The 23,757-nt window shown below is 44.0% G+C and overlaps 1 protein-coding gene across 1 annotated transcript in view; it reads left to right on the top strand.

Annotated features, from left to right (window-relative positions):
- The window catches only part of LOC141161492 (carboxypeptidase O-like), a 421,709-nt gene that overhangs the window by 114,190 nt on the left and 283,762 nt on the right, over positions 1-23,757 (top strand). Inside the window, exons 4-6 of the mRNA XM_073646335.1 lie at positions 7,927-8,041; positions 8,294-8,395; positions 8,570-8,674. Of these exons, the coding sequence (XP_073502436.1) occupies positions 7,927-8,041; positions 8,294-8,395; positions 8,570-8,674 (322 nt within the window). The remainder of the gene's footprint in view (positions 1-7,926; positions 8,042-8,293; positions 8,396-8,569; positions 8,675-23,757) is intronic.

Genomic DNA, 23,757 nt, shown 5'->3' with positions numbered 1-23,757 from the left:
TTGGTTTGCATGCACAAAAGTGGAAGAAGCAGTGGTGCCACTCGCAGACACTGTTCCTGGACCCTGGGGTTCGGCCCACAAAGTCGGGTGCTTTGCTGTCATGTGGCTGATTATGCTGGCGGTAGTCAAGCTGGTAGTTTTTCCTCTGCTGATGTTGGCCTGGGAGGTGGTGCAAATGGCCTTTTTGGGGTTATCGACAGAGTCTTTAAAAAACAACCAGACCAGGGAAGATCTAACAGTTGTACTGGCAACTTCCTTTGTGTTGATGTTACTGGGAACGGTTGCCTGCCTTCTGGGTGTGGCCACCACACTGCTTCTTCCTGCCTGTTGGGGTGCTCTGATTCCTTCCCCCTGTGTGCTGCTGTTCTCGCTCTGTATGTCCCCCTGCCCGGATGGGTCAGTTACTATATCTTCCACCACCTCGTCTTCCACTTCCGCACCCTTGTCGCCCTCCTGACTTTCTGACAATTGTGTCTCATCATCGTCCACCTCTTGTGACACTTTCCCACCGTTGCCTTTGTGTGACTGTGGCTGCTCAAATATTTGGGCATCGCTACATGCGATCTCCTCTTGCCCCTCTTCAACTGGATCAGGCGAGAGGCCCGAATCTATAAATGGAAAAGTGAACAGCTCTTCAGAGTCTCCAAGTGTGGGATCAGTTGTCTCTGGGCATTAGGCATGGTGGGAGGAAGGAGGTTCAGGGTGAGCACGGCTACTGAGACTTGACCATGTGGAAGACAGGGTGGTGGTGGTGGTGGCGGCTAATTGACTGGAAGCATTATCTGCTAACCAACCGATAACCTTTTCACACTGCTCTGTGTTCAATAGTGGTGTTCTGCGGTCCCCTTTTAATTAGGACAGGAAGGTCGAGCGAGAAGATGTGGGTGTTTGTTGTGGCACTATTTCAGCTTGCCCACGGCCTCGGCCTCTGCATGCACCATCACCATCAAGTCCAGTTCCCAGTCCCTTGCCATGTGACTTGTCCATTTTAAATGAAGGACAATAGCTTCCACGCTCACTACAAATGGCTGAATTTGGAGCGAACTTATATGAGATCCGTGTTACGGACAAACCAGTTTTAAATAGCTGGCCTGTAGGTTACTATGTTGAACAGCAAACCAGTGTCAAAAACTTGGCTGACACACTGAAACAAATTTTTAATGGAGGCCAGAAATGGCAGTATTTTCTGAAAACGTATATATGATCCGTGCGACGGAGAAAACACGGTTTTCAATAGCTGGCCTGTAGGTAACTATTTTGAACAGCAAACTGGTGTCAATAGCTTCACTGACACACTGAAACAAATTTTTAATGGAGGCCAGAAATGGCAGTATTTTCTGAAATCTTATATGTGATCCGTGTGACGAAGAATACACAGTTTTAAATAGTTGGCCTGTAGGTAACTATTTTGAACAGCAAATTGGTGTCAATAGCTTCACTGACACACTGAAACAAATTTTTAATGGAGGCCAGAAATGGCAGTATTTTCTGAAAACGTATATGTGATCCGTGTGACGGAGAAAACACAGTTTTAAATAACTAGCCTGTAGGTAACTATTTTGAACAGCAAACTGGTGTCAGTAGCTTCACTGACACACTGAAACAAAATTTCAATGGAGGCCAGAAATGGCAATATTTTCAGCGCAATTATATGTGATCCATGTGACGGACAAACCACAGTTTTAAATAGCTGGATTTTTAGCGCTGTAATATGGAAAGGACCTGGCTGTATTCTGCAGTGCCAACAAGCAAATAGCGCAGAAAAACTGTGTTCTCTGGATTGCTTTTTAATCAAATAATGAGGATTAAGATCCGAAAAAAAAATTATTCCTGACCCCTGATACCTGGGCCTATGTCTAGAAATATCTAACAGTAGCAGCAGAAAAAACTGGAAAGGAGCCTCTTGTGCTATATACACTGCAGTCTGCTATATACACTGGCTGCCTGCCTATATACAATGCTTGCCTGATATCTCTGCAGATGGATTAGTCCTCAGAAGGACTGTTTGTTGAGATGGATATGTGTAATATACTTCTGTTCTACCTACACTACCTAATAAACAAGAAAATCTCTCCCTACCTCAGAAGCATCTCTCCCTACACTGTCTGATTCCGGAGTGACTGTGACGAGCACGGCGGCACCAGGTCTGATATAGACCTGATAACGCTGTGAGGCCAGTCAATCACTGTAATGCCACAACCAACATGGCTGTGGAATTACAGTGAGTGGCAGGCAATCCCTGCATGTTCATTGGCTCTGTAAAGAGTGCCCAACATGCAGGGAGGGGACCCGAGCTCCCGCCGAGCAACCCCGGAAATTCTCGGTGAGCGCTGAGCATCTTGAGCATTGAGATGCTCTGGTGAGCACCAAGCAGTAGCGAGCATGCTCACTCATCACTATTTATAATGAAAATATTTTTGTAAAAGTCAGATGCCACTCAGATATTCTCTGCGGGATCTCATTTTTTTTTACATAAACTTGAATAGGTATCATCCGAGACTCAGAAGCGAATAGTGCGTGCTGTGATTTTTTTTCTCACGTCATCTGAATAGTCCTATTCAACAACTTGGATCAGTGTGCTGTTCGCGTACTATCCTATCATAAACCGGACAGCAGATATCCGATTTATACTCTTGTCTGCATGAGTCCTTAGTTTGTACAGTTGAAACCAGAAGTTTACATGCACTATATAAAAAGACACATATGCATGTATTTCTCAATATCTGACATGAAATCAGAATAAGCCTTTCCCGTTTTAGGTCAGTTAGGATTACCATAATGTTTTATATTTGCCAAATGCCAGAATAATGAGAGAGAGAGAATGTTTTAAGGCATTTTTATTACTTACCACAAAGACAAAAGTTTACATACATTTCATTAGTATTTGGTACCATTGCCCTTAAACTGAATGACTTGGGTCAAACTTTGGGATAACCTTAAGCTTCTCACAATAGTTGGTTGGAATTTGGGCCCAGTCCTCCCGACAAAACTGGTGTAACTGATCCAGGTTTGTAGGTCGCCTTGCTCGCACCTGCCTTTTCAGCTTTGCCCATAGATTTTCAATAGGATTGAGATCAGGGCTTTGTGATGGCCACTCCAAAACATTGACTTTGTCATCCTTAAGCCACTTTGTTATCATTTTGGCGGTATGCTTTGGGTCATTGTCCATTTGGAAGACCCATTTCCGCCGAAGCTTTAACTTCCTGGCTGTTGTCTTGAGATGTTGCTTCAGTATTGCCACATAATCTTCTTTTCTTATGATGCCATTTATTTTGTGAAGTGCCCCAGTCACTCATGCAGCAAAACAACCCAAAAACATGCTGTCATCCCCATGTTTCACCATCGGGATGGTGTTCTTAGGCTTATAAGCTTCCCCCCTTTTCCTCCAAATGTAACGATGGTCATTATGCCCAAAAAGTTCAATTTTAGTTTCATCAGACCACAGGGCATCTGTCCAAAAATTAAAGTCTTTGTTCCTGTGTGCATTTGAAAACATTAATCTGGCTTTTTTATGTTTCTTTTGGATTAATAGCTTTTACCTGGCAGAGTGGCCTTTCAGCCCATGTTGATACATTACTGATTTCACTGTGGATTTTGACACAATCTTACCAGCTTCCCCCATCAACTTCACAAGGTCTTCTGATTTTGTCCTTGGGTTGATATGCACATGTCAGGCCAAAGCACATTCATCTCTGGGACACAGAACCCGTCTCCTTCCTGAGCGGTATGATGGCTGGACTTTCCTGTTATGATCTGCAACATAAACTAAGGAAAGATAGGGGAAAGCTGTCCCTACAGTAAGACTAAGCTGAATCCCTATGATGTAGCGGGCTGCCTGTTCCTTGTGAACAGACCCGCCTTAGTCCTCGGCTAGTCTGAGGGGTCCCTAATTGAACTAAGGACTGGGACAAAAATGGGACACCTCCTAAACAGAAGTTATTGCAGAGCACAAAAGACAAGCTGACAAAAAGTACTAGAGGTCCCAGAGGACCAAGCGAACTAGACAGAGATAGGCTCTGAAGCACCTGGTTAGAGAGACAGTCAAACAACACTGAAGTCCAGCAATGCAAGAAGGGCGGAGCTGGAATAAATAGGCAGATGGTCACGTGACCGCAAAACACAAGATAGAAAAAACTAACAGGAGGGTTCTAACAGTACCCCCTCTTTTATGAGGATCCTCCGGATCCTCCAGGCCCAGGCCTATCCGGAAATCTCCTGTGGAAAGCTTTAACAAGCCTAGGAGCAGAGACATCATACGTCCTTACCCAGGAGTTGTCTTCAGGACCGAAACCCTTCAAGGAGACAAGATACTGTAATTTCCCTCTATGCCATCTAGAATTCAAAATACGAGAAATTTCATATTCGCCATCTTCCACCATAGGAGGAACTGTGACAGTGGCGTCCCTATTAGATACGCCAGCCTTTTTCAACAAGGAAACATGAAACACAGGATTAATCTTCCAGGAAGTAGGGACATCCAACCTAACAGCAGACGGGTTAACAACCTAAAGCACTTTAAATGGACCCACAAACTTAGGACCCAGTTTTTTAGAGGGAATCCTCAACCTCAGGTTCTTCAAGGACAACCAAACCATGTCACCCAGAGTAAACAAAACTTCTTTACGTTGCCTGTCAAAATACTTCTTGGACTTCTTGTTAGCCTCTTGCAGGTTACAACGTACATTAGTCCAAACTATCTCTAAATCACCGGAAAAATTCTCCTCCTCCGGCACCGCCGACCCCAATTGGGAGAACGAACCAAAAGACGGAAGGGCGGAGCTGGAATAAATAGGCAGATGGTCACGTGACCGCAAAACATAAGAAAGAAAAAACTAACAGGAGCGATCTAACATATCCCATCTTGTTTGTACTTGCATATAATTGTTTGTACAGATGAACGAGGCATCTTCAGGTATCTTGAAATTGTACCCAGGGATGAGCTTGTGCTAGTCCACAATTCTCTTATTGATATCTTGGCTGATTTCTTTAGATTTTCCCATGATGCTGCACAAAGAAGCAGTGCGTTTCACGTGTGCATTAAAATACATCCACAGGTGTGTCTCTATTTAACACAGATGTTGCCAAAAAATGTATCAGAAGCTTCCAAACACATGACATCATCATATGGGCAGTCCTGAACTGTTTAAAGGCATAGTAATCTTAGTGTATGTAAACTTTTGACATTGCAATAAGCGATAAAAATGCCTTAAAGCATTCTCTCACTCTTATTATTCTGGCATTTGGCAAATATTAAAAATTATCGTAATCCTAATTGACCTAAAACGGGAAAGGTTTATTATGATTTCATGTCAGATATTGAGAAAAACATGCATATGTGTCTTTTTATATAATGTACAGTGGGTACGGAAAGTATTCAGACACCTTTAAATTTTTCACTCTTTGTTTCATTTCAGCCATTTGGTAAATTCTAAAAAGTTCATTTTTTTTCTCATTAAAGTACACTGTGCACTCCATCTTGACTAAAAAACACAGAAATGTAGAAATTTTTGCGAATTTATTAAAGAAGAAAAACTGAAATATCACATGGTCATAAATATTCAGACCCTTTGCTCAGTATTGAGTAGAAGCACCCTTTTGAGCTAGTACAGCCATGAGTCTTCTTAGGAATGATACAAGTTTTTCACACCTGGATTTGGGGATCCACTGCCATTCTTCCTTGCAGATCCTTTCCAGTTCCGTCAGGTTGGATGGCGAACGTTGGTGGACAGCCATTTTCAGGTCTCTCCAGAGATGCTGAATTGTGTTTAGGTCAGGGCTCTGGCTGGGCCAGTCAAGAATGGTCACAAAGTTATTCTGAAGCCACTCCTTTGTTATTTTAGCTTTGTGCTTAGGGTCATTGTCTTGTTGGAAGGTGAAACTTCGGCCAAGTCTGAGGTTCAGAGCACTCTGGAAGAGGTTTTCATCCAGGATATCCCTGTACTTGGCCGCATTCACGTTTCTTTCAATTGCAACCAGTCGTCCTGTCCCTGCGGCTGAAAAACACCCCCATAGCATAATACTGCCATCACCATGTTTCACTGTTGGGATTGTATTGGGCAGGTGATGAGCAGTACCTGGTTTTCTCCACACATACTGTTACGGATCCGGGTGGTGGAACTTCTGTGCTGCGGTGCAAGGAGGGGCCAGGCCGGCATGACTAAGTATCAACTCGGTCTGACCAAGGTTGCACGGTGGCTCAGTTGACTCCATAAACCAGGGAGGAACCGAGCAGAGGGACCAGGTGCCACTCTGGGACCGACCTTGTATGAGAGCAGGTGACTCCCACGGGTCAGAAGGCAGGAACTGACCAGTACAGTGGATGAGCTTCGGCTGGCAGGCTGACGGGTGGTCCGGGTAGACAAGCAGGCTGATTAGGCAGATAGTCAGGCGAGTGTCCCGGGTAGGCAAGCTGGCAGCACAACAGGTAGCAGGCTGGTGCTTCCAGGTAAGCGGGCTGGCAGGCACGGCAGGTAACAGGCAGGAGCTTCCAGGTAAGCAGGTGGGCAGAGCCCATAGACAGACTGGCGGACTGGACTTTAGACAGACTGTCAGGCTGGAGAGTAGTCAGGCTGGCGGACTGGACTGAAGATCAGACTGGCAGACAGGACTGACTTGCAGAGGACCTGGGGGCTGAAGCAAAGTAATAATCACAAAGCAACAACCTTGCACGGGCACCTCCATATTGGAGGAGGTGCTTTTTATAGGGGAAGTCCTCCGGCTATTGGCCGGGGACTTTTTAGGACGGCGCGCACGGCCCACTTAAGAGGGAGGGAGTGCGCGCGCGTGCCCTAAGCACAGAGCCAGGGAAGCTGCGTGCACCAGCAGCAGCTGCAGGGAGGCCGGAAGACGCTGGAACAGGACAGCGGCGGTAAGGGGGACAGCATTTCTGCCAGGCAGGAGGCAGAGACGCCGGTGCTACACATACCACTTAGAATTATCACCAAAAAGTTCTATCTTCATCTCATCAGACCAGAGAATCTTATTTCTCATAGTCTAGGAGTCCTTCATGTGTTTTTGAGCAAACTCTATGCGAGCTTTCATATGTCTTGCACTGAGGAGAGGCTTCCGTCGGGCCACTCTACAATAAAGGTCCGAATGGTGGATGGCTGCAGTGATAGTTGACTTTGTGGAATTTCTCCCATCTCCCTACTGCATCTCTGGAGCTCAGCCACAGTGATCTTGGGGTTCTTCTTTACCTCTCTCAACAAGGCTCTTCTCCCACGATTGCTCAGTTTGGCTGGACGGCCAGGTCTAGGAATATTTCTGGTGGTCCCAAACTTCTTCCATTTAAGTATTATGGAGGCCACTGTGCTCTCAGGAACCTTGAGTAAAGCAGAAATTCTTTTATAACCTTGGCCAGATCTGTGCCTTGCCACAATTCTGTCTCTGAGCTCCTTGGGCAGTTCCTTTGAGCTCATGATTCTCATTTGGTCTGACATGCACTGTGAGCTGTGAGGTCTTATATAGACAGGTGTGTGCCTTTCCAAATCAAGTCCTATCAGTTTAATTAAACACAGCTGGATTCCTATGAAGGAGTAGAACCATCTCAAGGAGGATCACAATGAAATGGACAGCATGTGACATAAATATGAGTGTCTGAGCAAAGGGTTTGAATACTTATGTCCATGTGATATTTCAGTTTTTCTTTTTAAATAAATTTGCAAAAATTTCTACATTTCTGTTTTTTTCAGTCAAGATGTGGTGCAGAGTGTACTTTAATGAGAAAAAAATTGAACTTTTTAGAATTTACCAAAAGGCTGCAATGAAACAAAGAGTGAAAAATTTAAAGGGGTTTGAATACTTTCCGTACCCACTGTATGTAAACTTCTGGTTTCAACTGTACATCCCTGGAATCTGTTTACTATATGTGTAGTTAGAATTTGTAATATTTTTCTAGTACTAATGTTTGGTTTTTTTTATTTGTAGTGTGCTGATTGACAATGTACAAAAACTTGTGGATTTATACACAATCAATAATATAAATACTAGAGCTGTGTCTTTGGAAAGTTATAACTACACTCAGTATCACCCAATGGATGAGGTAAGAATGGAATAATGTTGAAGTACAAGCTTTACCGTCCCAGTTTTATGAGAAATATCAAATTCTAGTTCCTCCGTGACAAGAGAGTAATTAGGAATAATAATACAGGACATTACAGAGTGTTTGTAATTCATAACATTGCATTCCAGTGAAGTATTATGGGGGTAATAAACACACTTGGTTCATTGTACGTGGGCTATTTTAGCCATGCAGAGTTGGAGTAGATATTTACAGATTTCATCTTATTTGTAGATTTATGAATGGATGGAACAAATTAACGAGAAACATAGCGACGTGGTGTCAAAGTTTTATTTAGGACAAACCTATGAACGCCGATCAATATATTATTTCAGAGTGAGTACTAAGCCATTTCTATACCAGTATTAAACAATAATTACAATATGAACAGAAGAATATTTAATATTTTTTGAATAACATAACATTATAACATATTGACAATATTAACCCTCATAAATATAATAAAGTTTGAAATCTAAAGCCTATTATTTCATTTGTATACATTTACAGATTGGCTACCCATCAGATAAGAGAAAGAAAATTATGTTTATAGACTGTGGATTTCATGCCAGAGAATGGGTTTCTGTTGCTTTTTGTCAGTGGTTTGTGAAAGAGGTAAATTTATTCTTTTTAAATAAAAATAAAAATATTTTTTTTTCTAAGCACATATTAGTTAATAATGTACAATGACGTAGAAAATATGGAAGGATGGTAATGAATTCTGCATTGATATTCACATTGAAAATACCATGGCACTAATATACCAATATCCTTTTAGGTTTCACAAGGCGTCATATACTGTATGTTTATGACCCTATCATTTTAATGTGAAACTTTTCTCTAATTCTCCATTCTTCCAGTATGTATTACAGATCTGTCAATAAAATACTGCATAACTGTCACGGATGTGTCAGAGGTGACAGACAGTCGCCGTGCAGTGGGCTGCAGGAGATTTCTACGTTTGGCATTGCAGACAGCTCCTTAGATAAGAGGCTGTCTTTAGGACTGAGTGGCTACCTCTCTCTTGCTAATTAGCTCTCTGGCCTGGGTGTATAAATACCTGGTGTGTCTGAGAGGGAATCGCCAGCTATATCCATTTCTACTTCTGAAGCTTAGCAGGAACAGTACTTCGTCTTCTCTGGAGCTTGAGGCCGTGTGCTTATTTGGAGTTCATCTAAAGCTAAGCCATTTCCCCTGTTTTGTCCACCCTTGTTGTCTATAAAGTTTAGGGGAGGTTGACTAGTGCTCATCTCCTTCCATCCCCAGCCGTAGCCTTACGCCAGGGAGAGTAGGGCGAGTCACGCTTGCGGCGATTGCTGAGGAGGCAATATAGGGACGATAATTGAGACAGGGTGATTCTAGACCAGACTAGGCGGTCTCCACTTACCCCCTTTCCCTAGTGTCTGGGCTCCCTTTCCCTTTTCCCTCTGTGTTGCACTAAGTCTTTCCCACACCTGGCGTGACAATGACACTACTGTTGGAACATCAGGGGGTGAAAATACCAAATATGCAGCCTAGGATGCTATACATATGTCCAAGAGACCACTGTCACCGTCATTGTAGATATTTACTGTTTATTACTTGGAATGTAAGGAACTTAGCTAATTAATATCACGGCTCACAATTATTAGTAAATTATTAGAAATTCATACCAGGGCACTCTACGAGATATTAGAAAGCAAGAGACCCATATTATGCTCTTGCACAAAAGCCTTCTGCTGTATGAGGAATATAGCTTTTGTACGTGAGATTGGCTTGCTATGGGTAGCAAGGAAAGCTACACTGCTTATTGACAGCATCTAACAGCAAAAAAATTTTGCATAAAAGTAAAACACAGAAAAAAGTATCCATAGAACAAAATATTTTATTCCAAAGGCATAAATGTTAAAAAAGAAGAATTTATTACAAAGAATATACAAATACAACAGTTTGACTTTAAAACGCAGCTGCACCTTTTTAAAATGGAACCTATAAAATACATATACTGTATACTATATATCATTAATACGATATCCATACTTGCTCTTTTTACTTACATTTCAGTTTGCTTTTATAGTATGCAGTGTGTTGCTATTTAGAATCTATGCCCTAGTACTCTGTTGGCTGACTTTTTTTACATTCTGACTAAAAATTATCGAATATTTTAAAATTTGAATTTCAGTTTAGCCATTGTTGTCACGAATAGTGATGAGCGAATATGTTCAAAATCTGATCTCCAAGCTTAAGTTCGACACGAATGTGGCACATTCGGACTCGTGATCGGAAAGGCGAGCATTTTTACTTAAAATCGGCGAAAATCGGCACCGTACGGCGAATAAGTGCGGAACGTGATTGCGGGGCAACTACAGCATTTTTAACAGCTTTTCTAGCATAGTGCTTGTGTATGATGAGTGGGGGAACATGGTAGATGAGTGGGGGGGTTGGTGATAGCTCAGAACAGGTCAGATCAGCGGCACGCTTGTTATTTTATTTTTTTCACTTGTAACTTTAAGGGAGGAAAGCACGGCTAGCCAATCATAGCACAGGAAGCATCCACACTGTTCAGACACAAGGGCTTCTGCCATTGGTTGCTGAAATCACATGTCCTCTTTATATAAAAAGCGGCTATGTTCGCTCAGCGCCATTTTATCCATGTCACTGCTGGAGGCAGACGCTGCTAAATGTGCTACTATGTAATGAGAGATATTAGCACTTTTTTTTTTCTTGTGCAATAACTGACATTCAGATAGAAATAGCAGGGCCCATGCCATAGAACAGTGTTGTGCACTGGTTGTATTGTGCTGTATGCACCAGTATACCTTCAATCTATTTTTGCACTTGCTAATGTGATAAAGCAAGCAAGCCATTGTAGGCCACTTTTTGATTTTGTGAGGTTGAAATTCAGCTGTCTGCAGATTCTGCAGAGCTTCTCAGTGCAGAGCACAAAACCCTTTTTTTTCATTTGCAAGCACAATTTGTCATTTTTTTGGTGGGTGGAATTCAGCTGTATGCACAGTAAAACAAATATATTTTTTCTGTTCGCTGGCAGAGTTCAAAAAAGATTATTTTTTGTGTCGCAAACGTGATACACTCTGCTAGAAGCCACCTACTACATTAGTGGCATTGAAGTTCAGCTGTTTTCAGAGTAAATATATAGACTTTTTGTCTTGCCAGGCAGAGTCTACAAAAGATTTTTCTGTGTTGCAAACGTGACACACTCTGCTAAATGCCACCTACTATTTTAGTGGTGGTGAAGTTCAGCTGTTTTCAGAGTACAAAAATAGATTGTTTCTGTAGCTAGCCAGAGTCCAAAAAAATTCTAATTTTGTTTTGCTAATAGTGTGCTCCTACCACAGTATCTGAGCAACATGAGTGGGAAAAAGAGAGGTTGTGGTGTAAAGGGAAATAGGCTTCGTGTTCAAGGTATACGTGGGGTAGGTGGTAATGTTAGTGAAAGCATTAGTGAACCAACACCGTCATGTCCTTTCCGAAGACAACTGACAACTTCTGTTAGTGGACAGGCTACTCCACTCCCTTTATTTGGTAGCCGCACAGTGATACGCCTTGTTGATAAGAGTCAGAAAGAGCAGGTGCTCCAGTGGATGGCAAGTGCTGCTTCAAGTGGCCTCTCCTCTTTTTCCAGTAAAGTTAAAAGAGGTGGCACCCTAATTACCCTTGCTTCCCCCCGTGTCACAACTGTCCAAGTGCCCAACTGACTGTAGAGAACCACAAATGGGCGAGTCTGTAGAATTGTTCATCCATTCTATACCATGAGCATCATAAGTGTACTCCAAACATTCACAGAGTCAAGAAGAGGAGGAAAGCATCTGCACCAATGTCAATAATTGACTACTACATGCATAAACCTTCTCATGAGCACACAACATGCGTTACCCTGGGAATATCACTGCGCTAAAATGCAGACCAGCTGACCTCAACAACCACTAGCTGCCCAATTGACCGCATCAGCTGCTTCTTCCTCCTCCTGTGTTACTGTGCCAAGTATTGTCACGCATGTCTCCCACCGCAGAACCTCCGGTTCTCTTCCCGCTCCAGTCAGGCTGAGTGAGAGCCCGTCAGCTGTAAGGGAAGTGGACATTGCTGCTGCATTTGTTTCACCAAGCATACCACATGTTTCTCAATCCACCATAACATCTGCGCCTGCATCTCATTCAAAGTCCAACAGTTTGTCCGTTTCACCGTAATCCGCTCTCTCTCAGCACTGCAGCCAGCCCTCGGTCCCGCAGTTGTGGTCACATAAAAGATTGTTTCATCCTACACATGAGAAAGCTAAGAGGTTGAACTCCACCATCTCCAATCTGTTGGCCAGGGAAATGCTGCTTTTCCGCCTGGTAGATACAGATGGGTTCCAAAAGCTGATGGCCATCCCAGTCCCCCAGTACCAGTTGCCCAGTCGCCATTACTTCTCTAAGAAAGCTGTGCCTGTGCTACACCAGCATGTCGCAGACAGCATCACCCATTCCTTGAGTAAATCTATGTCTACCAGGGTGCATTTCACTACAGACACCTGGACAAGTAAGCATGGTCAAGGGTGTTACATCTCGCTGACTGGGCACTAGGTGACTCTGGTGGCTGTGGGGGCAGGCAGGGAAGGCTGCTCCACAAATCTTGGAATCCTGAAGGCTTGCAGAACAAATCTCTATATTTCACACTTCCTCCACTGCTTCTGCCTCCTCCACCTCCTCTAGGACCTCCACCTGCACACTCAACCTCTGCCTTAACGTTCCAGCAGTGAAGAGCGAATCCACACCACCCCTGTACAGTTATACAGCTGAAGAGTTGTTGACAGATCTCCAGGCTCAATTTGAGCAATGGCTGTCTCCGCTGAACCTAGAGCCAGGGAAAGCCGTGTGCGATAACGTAGCGAAACTGGTGCTGGCCCTAGACTGAGGCAAGCTCACACATGTGCCTTGCATGGCTCTCATGCTCAACCTGGTGGTACAGCTATTTCTCCGCCACTATCCTGGCCTGGATGAGCTGCTTCAGAAAGCATGAAGCTGTGCGCTCACTTCCGCCGTTCGCACCCCTCATGTAATTAACTTGTATCGATAGAGGTTTATGTCCATGGCAGAAAAATGTTTGATATGCGATGTGCCAACACGGTGGAATTCCACTCTGCACATGTTGCAGTGACTGTGGCAGCAGCAACGAGCCCTGACACAGTATGTGATGTCATATAGCCTGGGCCAATGCAGTACGGACGTGGGGCATATTACGTTTATGGAGTAGGCACAGATTAAGGACCTCTGCACCCTTCGGCACAGTTTTGAAATGGCTACTAAAATAGTTAGCTGTGATGATGCCATCATCAGTATCACTATTCTGGTCATCTACATGCTGGAGTAGACTTTGAATAGCGTGTGGCAGGAGGTGGTTGTCCCAGAGGAAGAAGAGGATGCGGAAGGGATAAGAATGTATCAAAGTTCCTGACTGTCGTTACACAGGCAGATGCCAAGTGACAGTTGATTACTGCAATCGAGGGGGGTTGGTGATACCAGACAAACTGTTAGTGAAGGTGCAAGAGCCAAGGAACAAATGGAGGAAGAGGTGATGGGCGAGCAACAGTCAGAAGATGAAGAGCATAATCATTTCCTCTCTGTTGAACGTGGTGGTTGGCAGGAGGGAACGGAAGAAACAAGCATCAGTGTTACGCAGTCATCAATACAGCCTGGCTTTGGACCTCCTGGAAGAGCCCAACATATGAGTGTCTTCTTGATTCACTATCTGCAACATGATCCCTGTATAGTTAAATTCGAAATAATGTGGACTGCTGGGTTGCCACTCTGTTAGATCCATGTTATAAAGATTACATTTTGCCATATTCTTCCTGCCCTGGAAAGGGACCCGCTAATGCTGGAGTATCGAAACCAGCTGTTAAGCAACCTTAAGAGATGCTTTCCCCAAGATAGCAGTAGGCACACAGTGTGCACTGCAGCTGTAGTCTTTCAACCTCCGGCACGTCAGTTCGTCAATGCCAAAACATTAGCAACAGCAGCAGCAGAGTAAATGGCAGAAGCAATTTCTTTGAGTCTTTTCACACATTTTTCACACCAGATCATTAAACAGCACAACAGAGTACAAGTCTGACACGTGGTAAATGACTGGAAAGGATTGTGCAGGAGTATCTAGAGCTCAATATGAATACCATCAGGGAGGATGTGGACCCTTTTACATTTTGGTCTTCAAAAACCAATGACCTGAAGTCGCCAGTCATGCGTTGGAGGTTTTGTCATGCACGGCAGCAAGCTTTCTCTCAGTGCTGCTGGTGGTGTCCTGCCAGATAAGCGCAGCCCAGCCTGCTGTCCATTGAAAGTGTAGACTGCCTAACTTTCATCCAGATGAACAAGCCATGGATCTCCAAGGACTTTTGCAGCCCAATCGCAGACTGTACAGACTAGGCTATGTTGTAGCTTTTAGTGTGCTGCAGTCTGTAATGTGGCTCATGTGTCTGCTCCAGCTGCTTCTGCAGGTTTTAGGCCCTACGTTTTTTAAATGTGAACACACTTGGTTGTGTCTCCATCTATTGGGTTTGGCTGTAATGGAAGAGGTTTCTGTCTCCATTATGCTACTTCTACTGTAGTGAAATTGATGCCACTTTGTTGGTGTTAGACCTTAATTTAGGGAAATGTGAACATTTTTGGTCTTGATCCATTTGTATAGTTATACTGTAGTGAAATTAATTATTTGGTGCAGATATTGTTCTCCACAAAGGTGTACATAATCATGATAAACTCAAAATCGGTTTTCAATAAACAACCATCAGCTACCCCATTAAATGCATCTGCTGCTTCTTCCTCCTCCTCTGTTTCCGTTTCAAGTATTGCCATGCAGGTCTCTGACCGCAGAATCTACGGTTGTATACACTCCAGTCAGGCTGAGTGAGAGCCCGTCAGCTGTAACAGAATCAGGCATGCGTGCTGTGTTTGTTTCACTGAGCACACCACATGTTTCTCAATTCACCGTAACATCTCTGCCTGCACCTCACTCACGGTCTAGCAGTTTGTCCGTTTCACCTTACTCCGCTCTCTTTCAGCTCTGCAGCCAGCCCTCAGTCCCGCAGTTGTGGTCGCGTAAAAGATTGTTCACTACTACATACAGTGGTGGAAAAAAGTATTGGCACCCCTGCAATTCTGTCAGATAATACTCAGTTTCTTCCTGAAAATGATTGCAATCACAAATTCTTTGGTATTATTATCTTCATTTAATTTGTCTTCAATGAAAAAACACAAAAAGAATTGTCCTAAAGCCAAATTGGATATAATTCCACACCAAACCTAAAAAAGGGGGTGGACAAAAGTATTGGCACTGTTTGAAAAATCATGTGATGCTTCTCTAATTCGTGTAATTAACAGCACCTGTAACTTACCTGTGGCACCTAACAGGTGTTGGCAATAACTAAATCACACTTGCAGCCAGTTAACATGGATTAAAGTTGACACAACCTCTGTCCTGTGTCCTTGTGTGTACCACATTGAGCATGGAGAAAAGAAAGAAGACCAAAGAACGGTCTGAAGACTTGAGAAACCAAATTGTGAGGAAGCATGAGCAATCTCAAGGCTACAAGTCCATCTCCAAAGACCTGAATGTTCCTGTGTCTTCCGTGCGCAGTGTCATCAAGAAGTTTAAAGCCCATGGCACTGTGGCTAACCTCCCTAGATGTGGACGGAAAAGAAAAATTGACGAGAGATTTCAACGCAAGATTGTGTGGATGGTGGATAAAGAACCTCGACTAACATCCAAACAAGTTCAAGCTGCCCTGCAGTCCGAGAGTACAACAGTGTCAACCCGTACTCTCCATCGGCGTCTGAATGAAAAGGGACTGTATGGTAGGATACCCAGGAAGACCCCACTTCTTACCCCGAGACATAAAAAAGCCAGGCTTGAGTTTGCCAAAACTTACCTGAGAAAGCCTAAAACGTTTTGGAAGAATGTTCTCTGGTCAGATGAGACAAAAGTAGAGCTTTGTGGGAAAAAGCATCAACATAGAGTGTACAGGAAAAAAAAGAGGCATTCAAAGAAAAGAACACAGTCCCTACAGTCAAACATGGCGGAGGTTCCCTGATGTTTTGGGGTTGCTTTGCTGCCTCTGGCACGGGACTGCTTGACCATGTGCATGGCATTATGAAGTTTGAAGACCACCAACAAATTTTGCAGCATAATGTAGGGCCCAGTGTGAGAAAGCTGGGTCTCCCTCAGAGGTCATGGGTCTTCCAGCAGGACAATGACCCAAAACACACTTCCAAAAGCACTATAAAATGGTTTGAGAGAAAGCACTGGAGACTTCTAAGGTGGCCAGCAATGAGTCCAGACCTGAATCCCATAGAACACCTGTGGAGAGATCTCAAAATGGCAGTTTGGAGAAGGCACCCTTCAAATATCAGGGACCTGGAGCCGTTTGCCAAAGAAGAATGGTCTACAATTCCAGCAGAGCATTGTAAGAAACTCATTGATGGTTACCGGAAGCGGTTGTTCGCAGTTATTTTGGCTAAAGGTTGTGCAACCAAGTATTAGGCTGAGGGTGCCAATACTTTTGTCTGGCCCATTTTTGGAGTTTTGTGTGAAATGATCAATGATTTGATTTTTGCTTCATTCTCTTTTGTGTTTTTTCCTTGCAAACAAATTAAATGAAGATAATAATACCAAAGAATTTGTGATTGCAATCATTTTCAGGAAGAAACTGAGTATTATCTGACAGAATTGCAGGGGTGACAATACTTTTGGCCACCACTGTATGACAAAGCTAAGAGGTTGAGCTTCACCATCTCCAATCTGTTGGCCACAGAAATGGTGGTGTTGGGTCCTAATTTTTGAACTGTGAACACTCCTGTATGGCTGCTTTTTTACTGAGGAGGAAAAAGGAAAACCCTCACAAACACAGGGAAAGCATACAAACTACTTGCAGATGTCATTGGTGGGATTTGAACCCAGGAGTCCAGTGCTGCAAGGCTGCAGTGCTAACCACTGAGCCACCATGTTACCATGCTGCCCTTTCTGTTCTACTGGCTCTGATGTCTACTATTGCCACTCAGTGTCTTCAGCTCCTTTGTGAGTAAGTAATGTTTGGGCAGCCACTCAGTCTACCAATTAAAATCCCTGAGAAAGAAATTATGGGTTGCTTCGCTTCTGGTACTATTGAGTGCACTGCTAATACCATGGCGTGCCATAATTCATTGGAAATATTTCAGGCTGGTTGGAGACAAGCTCATTCCCACAGAAAAGTACCTGCAGCAAGTGAAGGAGATGGTGGCCTCTATCATCATAAAGGAGTTAGCTCGTTGTCTAGGAGACCGACCACCACTGCGATCTACCTTGTGAACATTGTGTTGAAGCTTGCAATGTGTCTCGGGTTTACTGTGACAGAGAGGAGCCAGAAGACCGCAGTGCCTGATACCTCCCACTCCTGCACTCATTAGAAGCCTTTCATCTTCATATTAATCAGTGCAGGGGTTAATCTGCTCAGTTGTGAGCTCCTGGAACTTACCTTCATTTAGGCTCTCAGCAGATTTGTCCCGTGCATCTTCCCTACTGCAGAACTCTGTACCCCAACACATCAGACTGTCGCCTACCATGGAAACCTTGAAAAGGAAGATGAACACCCACTTCTTGTGACCAGCGTACAATCTGCGGTAACCCTCGCTCCAGCATACTGTTGCACGAATAGCTGTACCCTGACCTACTGTATCCTCACCTATCCCTTGTACATAGTTTGCACACCCTCGCAGGGAGGGTCCTCTCTCCTCTTGTAGCAGTCGGTGACACCTTTTCACATGTAAAGCACCACGGAATAAATGTCGCTGTAATAATAATAATAATTATAGTACTTGTACTCTGGGTCAATTGATGGCACTTTCCAGGTGTCTACCCCTAATTTGATATGTTTTGGCAGCTTTTGGGCCCATTTGAAGGTGTTGCATATGCATTTTTTTTTGCCCCCCATTGAATCCTATGGCGACTGGTAATGTTCGGCGAATATTCGATGAATAAATCGGCAAATATTGCAGATTCGCCAATCGGAACCCGAACCCGAATAGCAAAACATTCGCTCATCTCTAGTCACGAACATATAATTCACAATGAATCATATAGCAACGTTTCCAATTGCACTGTAACACTTTGAGGTCCCCTAAGATGGTATCCAATATCTTTCAAGCTCTTTAACCCATTCATGACACGGCGATTTTCCGTTTTTTTGTTTTTTCATTTTTTCCTTGTCTTCTTCCAAGAGCTATAACTTTTATATTTTTCTGTAAATATAGCCGTATGAGGGCTTGTTTTTAGTGGGACAAGTGATACATTTGAATAACACCATTCATTCTACCACATAATGTACTGGAAAATAGAAAAAAAAATCCAAGTGTGCTAAAATTGCAAAAAAAGTGCAATTTCACTATAGTTTTTTGGGCTTTTTAGTTACCATATTCACTATATGGTAAAACTGACCGGGCAATATGATTCTTCAGGTCAGTACATGTATGTAGATACCAAACATGTATAGTTATTTTTATTTAAAAGGTGAAAAAATATTCAGGAATTTGTAAAAAAAACAGATTTTTGCTTTTGTCGCCATTGTCCGAGACCCGTAATGTTTTCATTTTTTGGGATATGAGGCTGGGTGAGGGCTTATTTTTTGTACCCTGAGCTAATGTTTTTAATGATGTTATTTTGGGGTATATACAGTATTTTGATTGCCTCATATTGCTTTTTATTGCAATGTTGCAGAGACCAAAAAAACATAATTTTAGCGGTTTGATTTTTTTTCCCTTTACGCTGTTTACCAATCAGATTAATTTATTTTACATTTTGATATATCAGACTTTTACAAATGCAGCAATACCAAATATGTATATTTTGGGGTTTTTTATTTATAATGGAGCAAAAGTGGATGATTTCCACTTTTGCGTTTTTTCTGTTGTTTTCATATTTTTAAAAACTGTTTTCACTTTTTACTATATTTAATAGTCCCCTTAGGGGATTTAAAGCTGCAATCATACGTTTGCTTGTACTATACACAGCAGTGCATCAGATCTCCTATGAATGCCAGACATGGGCTAGCTTTCACAGGAGGATCATAATGACAGGCACGGGGGTCCTCAGCAGACCCCAGCTATCATAACAACTAGTGATGAGCGAATACATTCGGCACTATTCGTTACTCGGCAAGTAATTAGCTATTCGCCTCGGTATATTTGAATGACCTGCCCAGCATGTTTGCCGCTTTATTTGCAGCCATATAACATGCTGGGCTTGCTTGCCAATCACAGTAATGCCGCTCCATCTTTGGTGTCACATTACTGTGATTGGCTGGCCTTACAGCGTCATAGGGGATATTTATCCCTGCCGGCGCCATCTTGCGCACATTACAGCTGAAAACAACATAGTGAGAGCGTAGTGTCAGTGTAGGGAGAGTGAAAGCAGCGTATAGGGAGAGTCAGTGATTGCAAAATGCTCTTTTAAGAGCTACTGATGAAGATTAGTTCTCTGTTAGGTGGAGATAGCGTAGGGAGAGATTTAAACCAAGGGATAGTGAAAGTCAGGCACCTGGGTGTGTGCAAGTACATGCTGCACATATCTACTACTTTGCATTGTGTTGTATAGTGAAAGAAAAGACTATATGATTAGGGAGAGAGGCAGGGTTTCATCCACTAGCATAATATATAAAGCAGAGGCAAATAATATTAATTAGTAGTACCAGCATATATTAAAGCAATCTTTTTTGGAGCTACATAATATTCCTGCGTACCAGCATATAAAGAAACATTTTTTTTACAGCTAAATAATAATCGCCAGTGCCAGCATATAGTAAACATCTTTTTTAACAGCTAATTGCTAAATAATATTCCAGGCCTTTTGCTGAAATAGCTAATATTTATCTAGCAGTTGTGCGACTGGCACAAAACTTGCAGCACAAACATCACTAGTTACCAGTAATTTCCCTGAGTCTACTGATGGCGTGTGTAATAAAGCTGATATCTGGAAATAAAATACCCACATATTGCTAGATACAGGGAATTTGTACATAACACCTCTGTGAGGGTACTTGTGAAAAATAAAGCAGGAAATTTATTTTTCATAACGCATTCAATTTGGGAAAGGGTGACGTTAAGGAACGTGGACATGGATGTGGTGGTGCCCGCCAAGGCCGTGTGACAGATCAGAAGGTGACTGTCTCGTTCTAGCTTCCTGTCAAAATTCGGTCAGTGCACTACACCACTGTCGAACCCAGGCAAGTGTGAGGAGGTTGTGGGATGGAAGGCTCCAGTGTGTTGACAAGCAGCACCACCAAGTCTTCCAAACAGTCCAGTCTCAGTAGCCAAGAGGCTGGGCCTCACAAGCCTCAACTTGGTCCTCCTTCCTCCCCCTATCAAGAGTCCGAGGAGACATATGACCCCAACACTGGCCAATCCAAGGAATTGTTTATGTTCTCTTGTAATTATTCAGGCCTCTCAATGTGCACCATTAAAGAGGGTCATGAGAAGGTGGAGTGCAGTGATGCACAAAAATTTGAGCACCCACGGCCAGGAGAAAGCCACGTTGGGGAAGGTCAATTCATGTCTGAAGAGGTGGAGGATAATCATAACACACAGTTGCCATCAGGTTAGCCTAAAATCGCAACTGAAAAGGAGCATCAGATTGATGAATTGGAAGAAGGCGTTGTTGATGATGAGGCCACTGATCCAACCTGGCACGGTGGCACACCTAGCAAGCACAGCAGTGCAGAGGGGGATGGATCCGTAGCACGAAAACAGGCAAGAAGAGGTAGTGGTTTGACCAGAGGGAGTACTGGGTCAACCGTTCCACAGAGAAGCCCCACTCTTAGATAACAGGTCAAAGGTGCATTGTTCCCCTGTATGGCAGCTTTTTTCTGAAAGTCCTTCAGACAAAACAATTGTAATTTTCAGCATCTGCCAGACCAAGCTGAGAAAGGGCAAGAATACTGTTAACCTGAGCACCACCAGCATGCAGAAGCACATGGCAGCCAAGCACCCCAATAGGTGGGCGGAACGCCTGAGTACAAAATCTGTGTCTGAGGGTGAAACCACTGCCCCTTCCCCTGTGTTATGGCCTTCCCAATCTGCTGTCCAGGAAGCAGGTGCTGATGCCTCCTGTCCACACCCTGCGGTTGCAAAGACACAACAGTCAGCAACCATGTTCAGTTCATTGTCCCAGCGCAGCATTCAGTTGTCCCTGCCCCAGACGTTTTACAGGAAGCAGAAATATCCATCCACCCACAGGCCCAAACGCTCTACACCCACATTGCCAAATTGCTAGCCCTGGAAATGTTGCAGTTTCGGCTTGTGGGAACTGAGTCTTTCCACGACCTCTTGGCTGTGGCAGCCCCACGGTACTCAATTCCCAACCACCACTATTTTTCTCAGTGTGCCATCCCAATGCTACATAATCACGTGTTACACAATATCAGCCATGCTCTGGCCAATGAAGTCACAGGGAAGGTCCACCTAACCACAGACACATGGACAAGTTCTTGTGAACAGGGACGCTACATTTCCCTGAGAGCACATTGGGTGAGCCTGGTGAAGTCTGGGACAGAGTCAGAGGCTGGGACATCACACATCTTACCCACACCAAGAATATCAGGCCCAACTTCCATCAGGGTTTCAATCTCCTCATATGCCAGTAACTGTCTCTCCTCTTCTTCATAATCCTCAGTTGAACTAGCCTCCCAATCACTCCCCAGCTGGGCGCTCTGCAGCACTGCCTTGGCAAAGCAGCAGCACGCTCTGCTGAAGCTCATCTGTTTAGGTGATAAAGCTCACAATGCTGGAGAGCTGTTGAAAGGGATAAAAGACCAGACCGATCAGTGGCTCTTCCCGCTAAACCTCCAACCAGGTCTGGTTGTGTGCAATAATGGGCCTAACTTGGTGGAGGCTTCAAAGCTTGGCAAGCTGGTACACGTTCCATGCATGGCCCACGTGCTGAACTTGGTTGTACAACTGTTTTTAAAAACATACCCTGACTTGCCGGACCTATGTGCCGAGGTACGCCGTGTCAGCGCCCATTTCCGAAAGTCATCTCTGGCTTTCACTGATCTGACTTTGCTGCAGCAGCGCTTTAATTTGCCTTTTCACCGACTGATTTGTGCCTGCCCACACACTGGAATTCGACCTTTCATATGCTGGCAAGGGTTAGTGAGCAGCAGAGGGCAGTGGCTGAATTCCAGCTTCTCAGTGCCCGTCAGAGTAACACTCAGCCCCCACACATAACAACTGCCAAGTGGGTGTGGATCGCTGACATATGTGAGGTTCTTCAAAACTTTGAGTACTGCACCAAGATGGTGAGCGCTGATGACGCTATTATCAGCGTAACGATCCCACTGCTCTGTCTATTAAAACGTTCGCTGCAGAATCTCAAAGAGGAAGCTTTGAATGCCGAGCAGGTGGCTATGGGGCAAGATTTTATAGTGGCTGATATCACACAGCCCAGCCTCACAAAATATTCTCAGGCCATATTGGGTGATGACGAGGAACAGGAGGAGAAGGAGGAGGATGAGGAGGAACAGGAGTTTTTGGTCTGCACTACAGAGGGGACTCCCAATCCCAGCTTCATGGCTGTCCAGTATGGATGGCCTGAAGAGGAGGAGGAGGCGATGCATCGTGAGGAAGAGAGGATGGTTAGTGTTCGTCCTAGTGGGGACACTGGACGTTTGACTCTGTGTAGTCTGCCACACATGGCACAGTTCATGTCCAGTTGCCTTTCCCAAGATCCCCATGTGAAAGACATTTAGTCCACCATGAACTACTGGCTGTGCACCTTTCTTGACCCATGGTACAAGGAGAAATTTCCTTCTCTCATGTCGGAGGCAGACGTGCCATTTTCAGAGCATGCATGCCAGAGGGTCGTTGTGGAAGACTTGCTGAAAAGATTACCCTCAGACAACGCTGCTGGCAGAGATACTGGCTCTTTTCACCCACAAGGATTACAGGGGAGGGACTCGCACACCAGGTGCAACTCGGGGGGAGGGGTGGGATGTCCACCAACTGGGCCATTTTCATGAAACCGTCACCTCAGGAAGGGCTATCTGTGGGTGTAACTATGATTAGGAGGGAGAAGTTGACCAAGATGGTGAAGGAGTACTTAAGTGACCATACCAGCGTCCTACCTGATTCTTCAGTGCCCTTTAACTCTTGGTTGTCCAAGCTGCACACTTAGCCCGACCTCTCCTTGTACGCCATGGAGATGCTGCCATGCCTTGCCGCAAGTGTGTTGTCTGAGCGGGTTTTTAGTTCGGCAGGTGCAATCATAACGGATAGGCGCACACGCCTGTCAACGGAAAATGCAGACAGGCTGACTTTTCTAAAATTGAACAAGGGCTGGATTTCCTCCGACTTTGTAAGCCCTATGGATGACAGCAACCTAAAGTAAATGCAGCCCAAATGTTCTTTTTTGGAAGTTGTCTTAATCCATACCTTACCATCCAAACCCGTTTTGTTCAGGAAATCAGGTCCTACTCCTCCTGCTTCTGCAACAAGTAGTTAATGGGTCATATATGTATACCCTATGTGGGTAATGTTTCCACATTTTTGTAAGCCTTTGTCCTTTGTGCAATGATGAAACTTGTACTCCGTATCTCTTCCTATTCTAATAACTGCAAAATGTATTGTGAGGACCCCATCACAGTCTCTTTCAGTGTGTATGATACAGACCCCTTGGGTAATTTTTGGAAAACTTTGCACATTGTG

The sequence above is a fragment of the Phyllobates terribilis genome, unplaced genomic scaffold (genome assembly GCF_046119375.1).
Source record: "Phyllobates terribilis strain yellow unplaced genomic scaffold, ASM4611937v1 Scaffold_9__5_contigs__length_417890890, whole genome shotgun sequence".
In the NCBI taxonomy this organism is placed as follows: Eukaryota; Metazoa; Chordata; class Amphibia; order Anura; family Dendrobatidae; genus Phyllobates; species Phyllobates terribilis.
The sequence above is the reverse complement of the archived record's forward strand: the minus strand, read 5'-3'. Positions and strand labels throughout refer to the sequence as shown.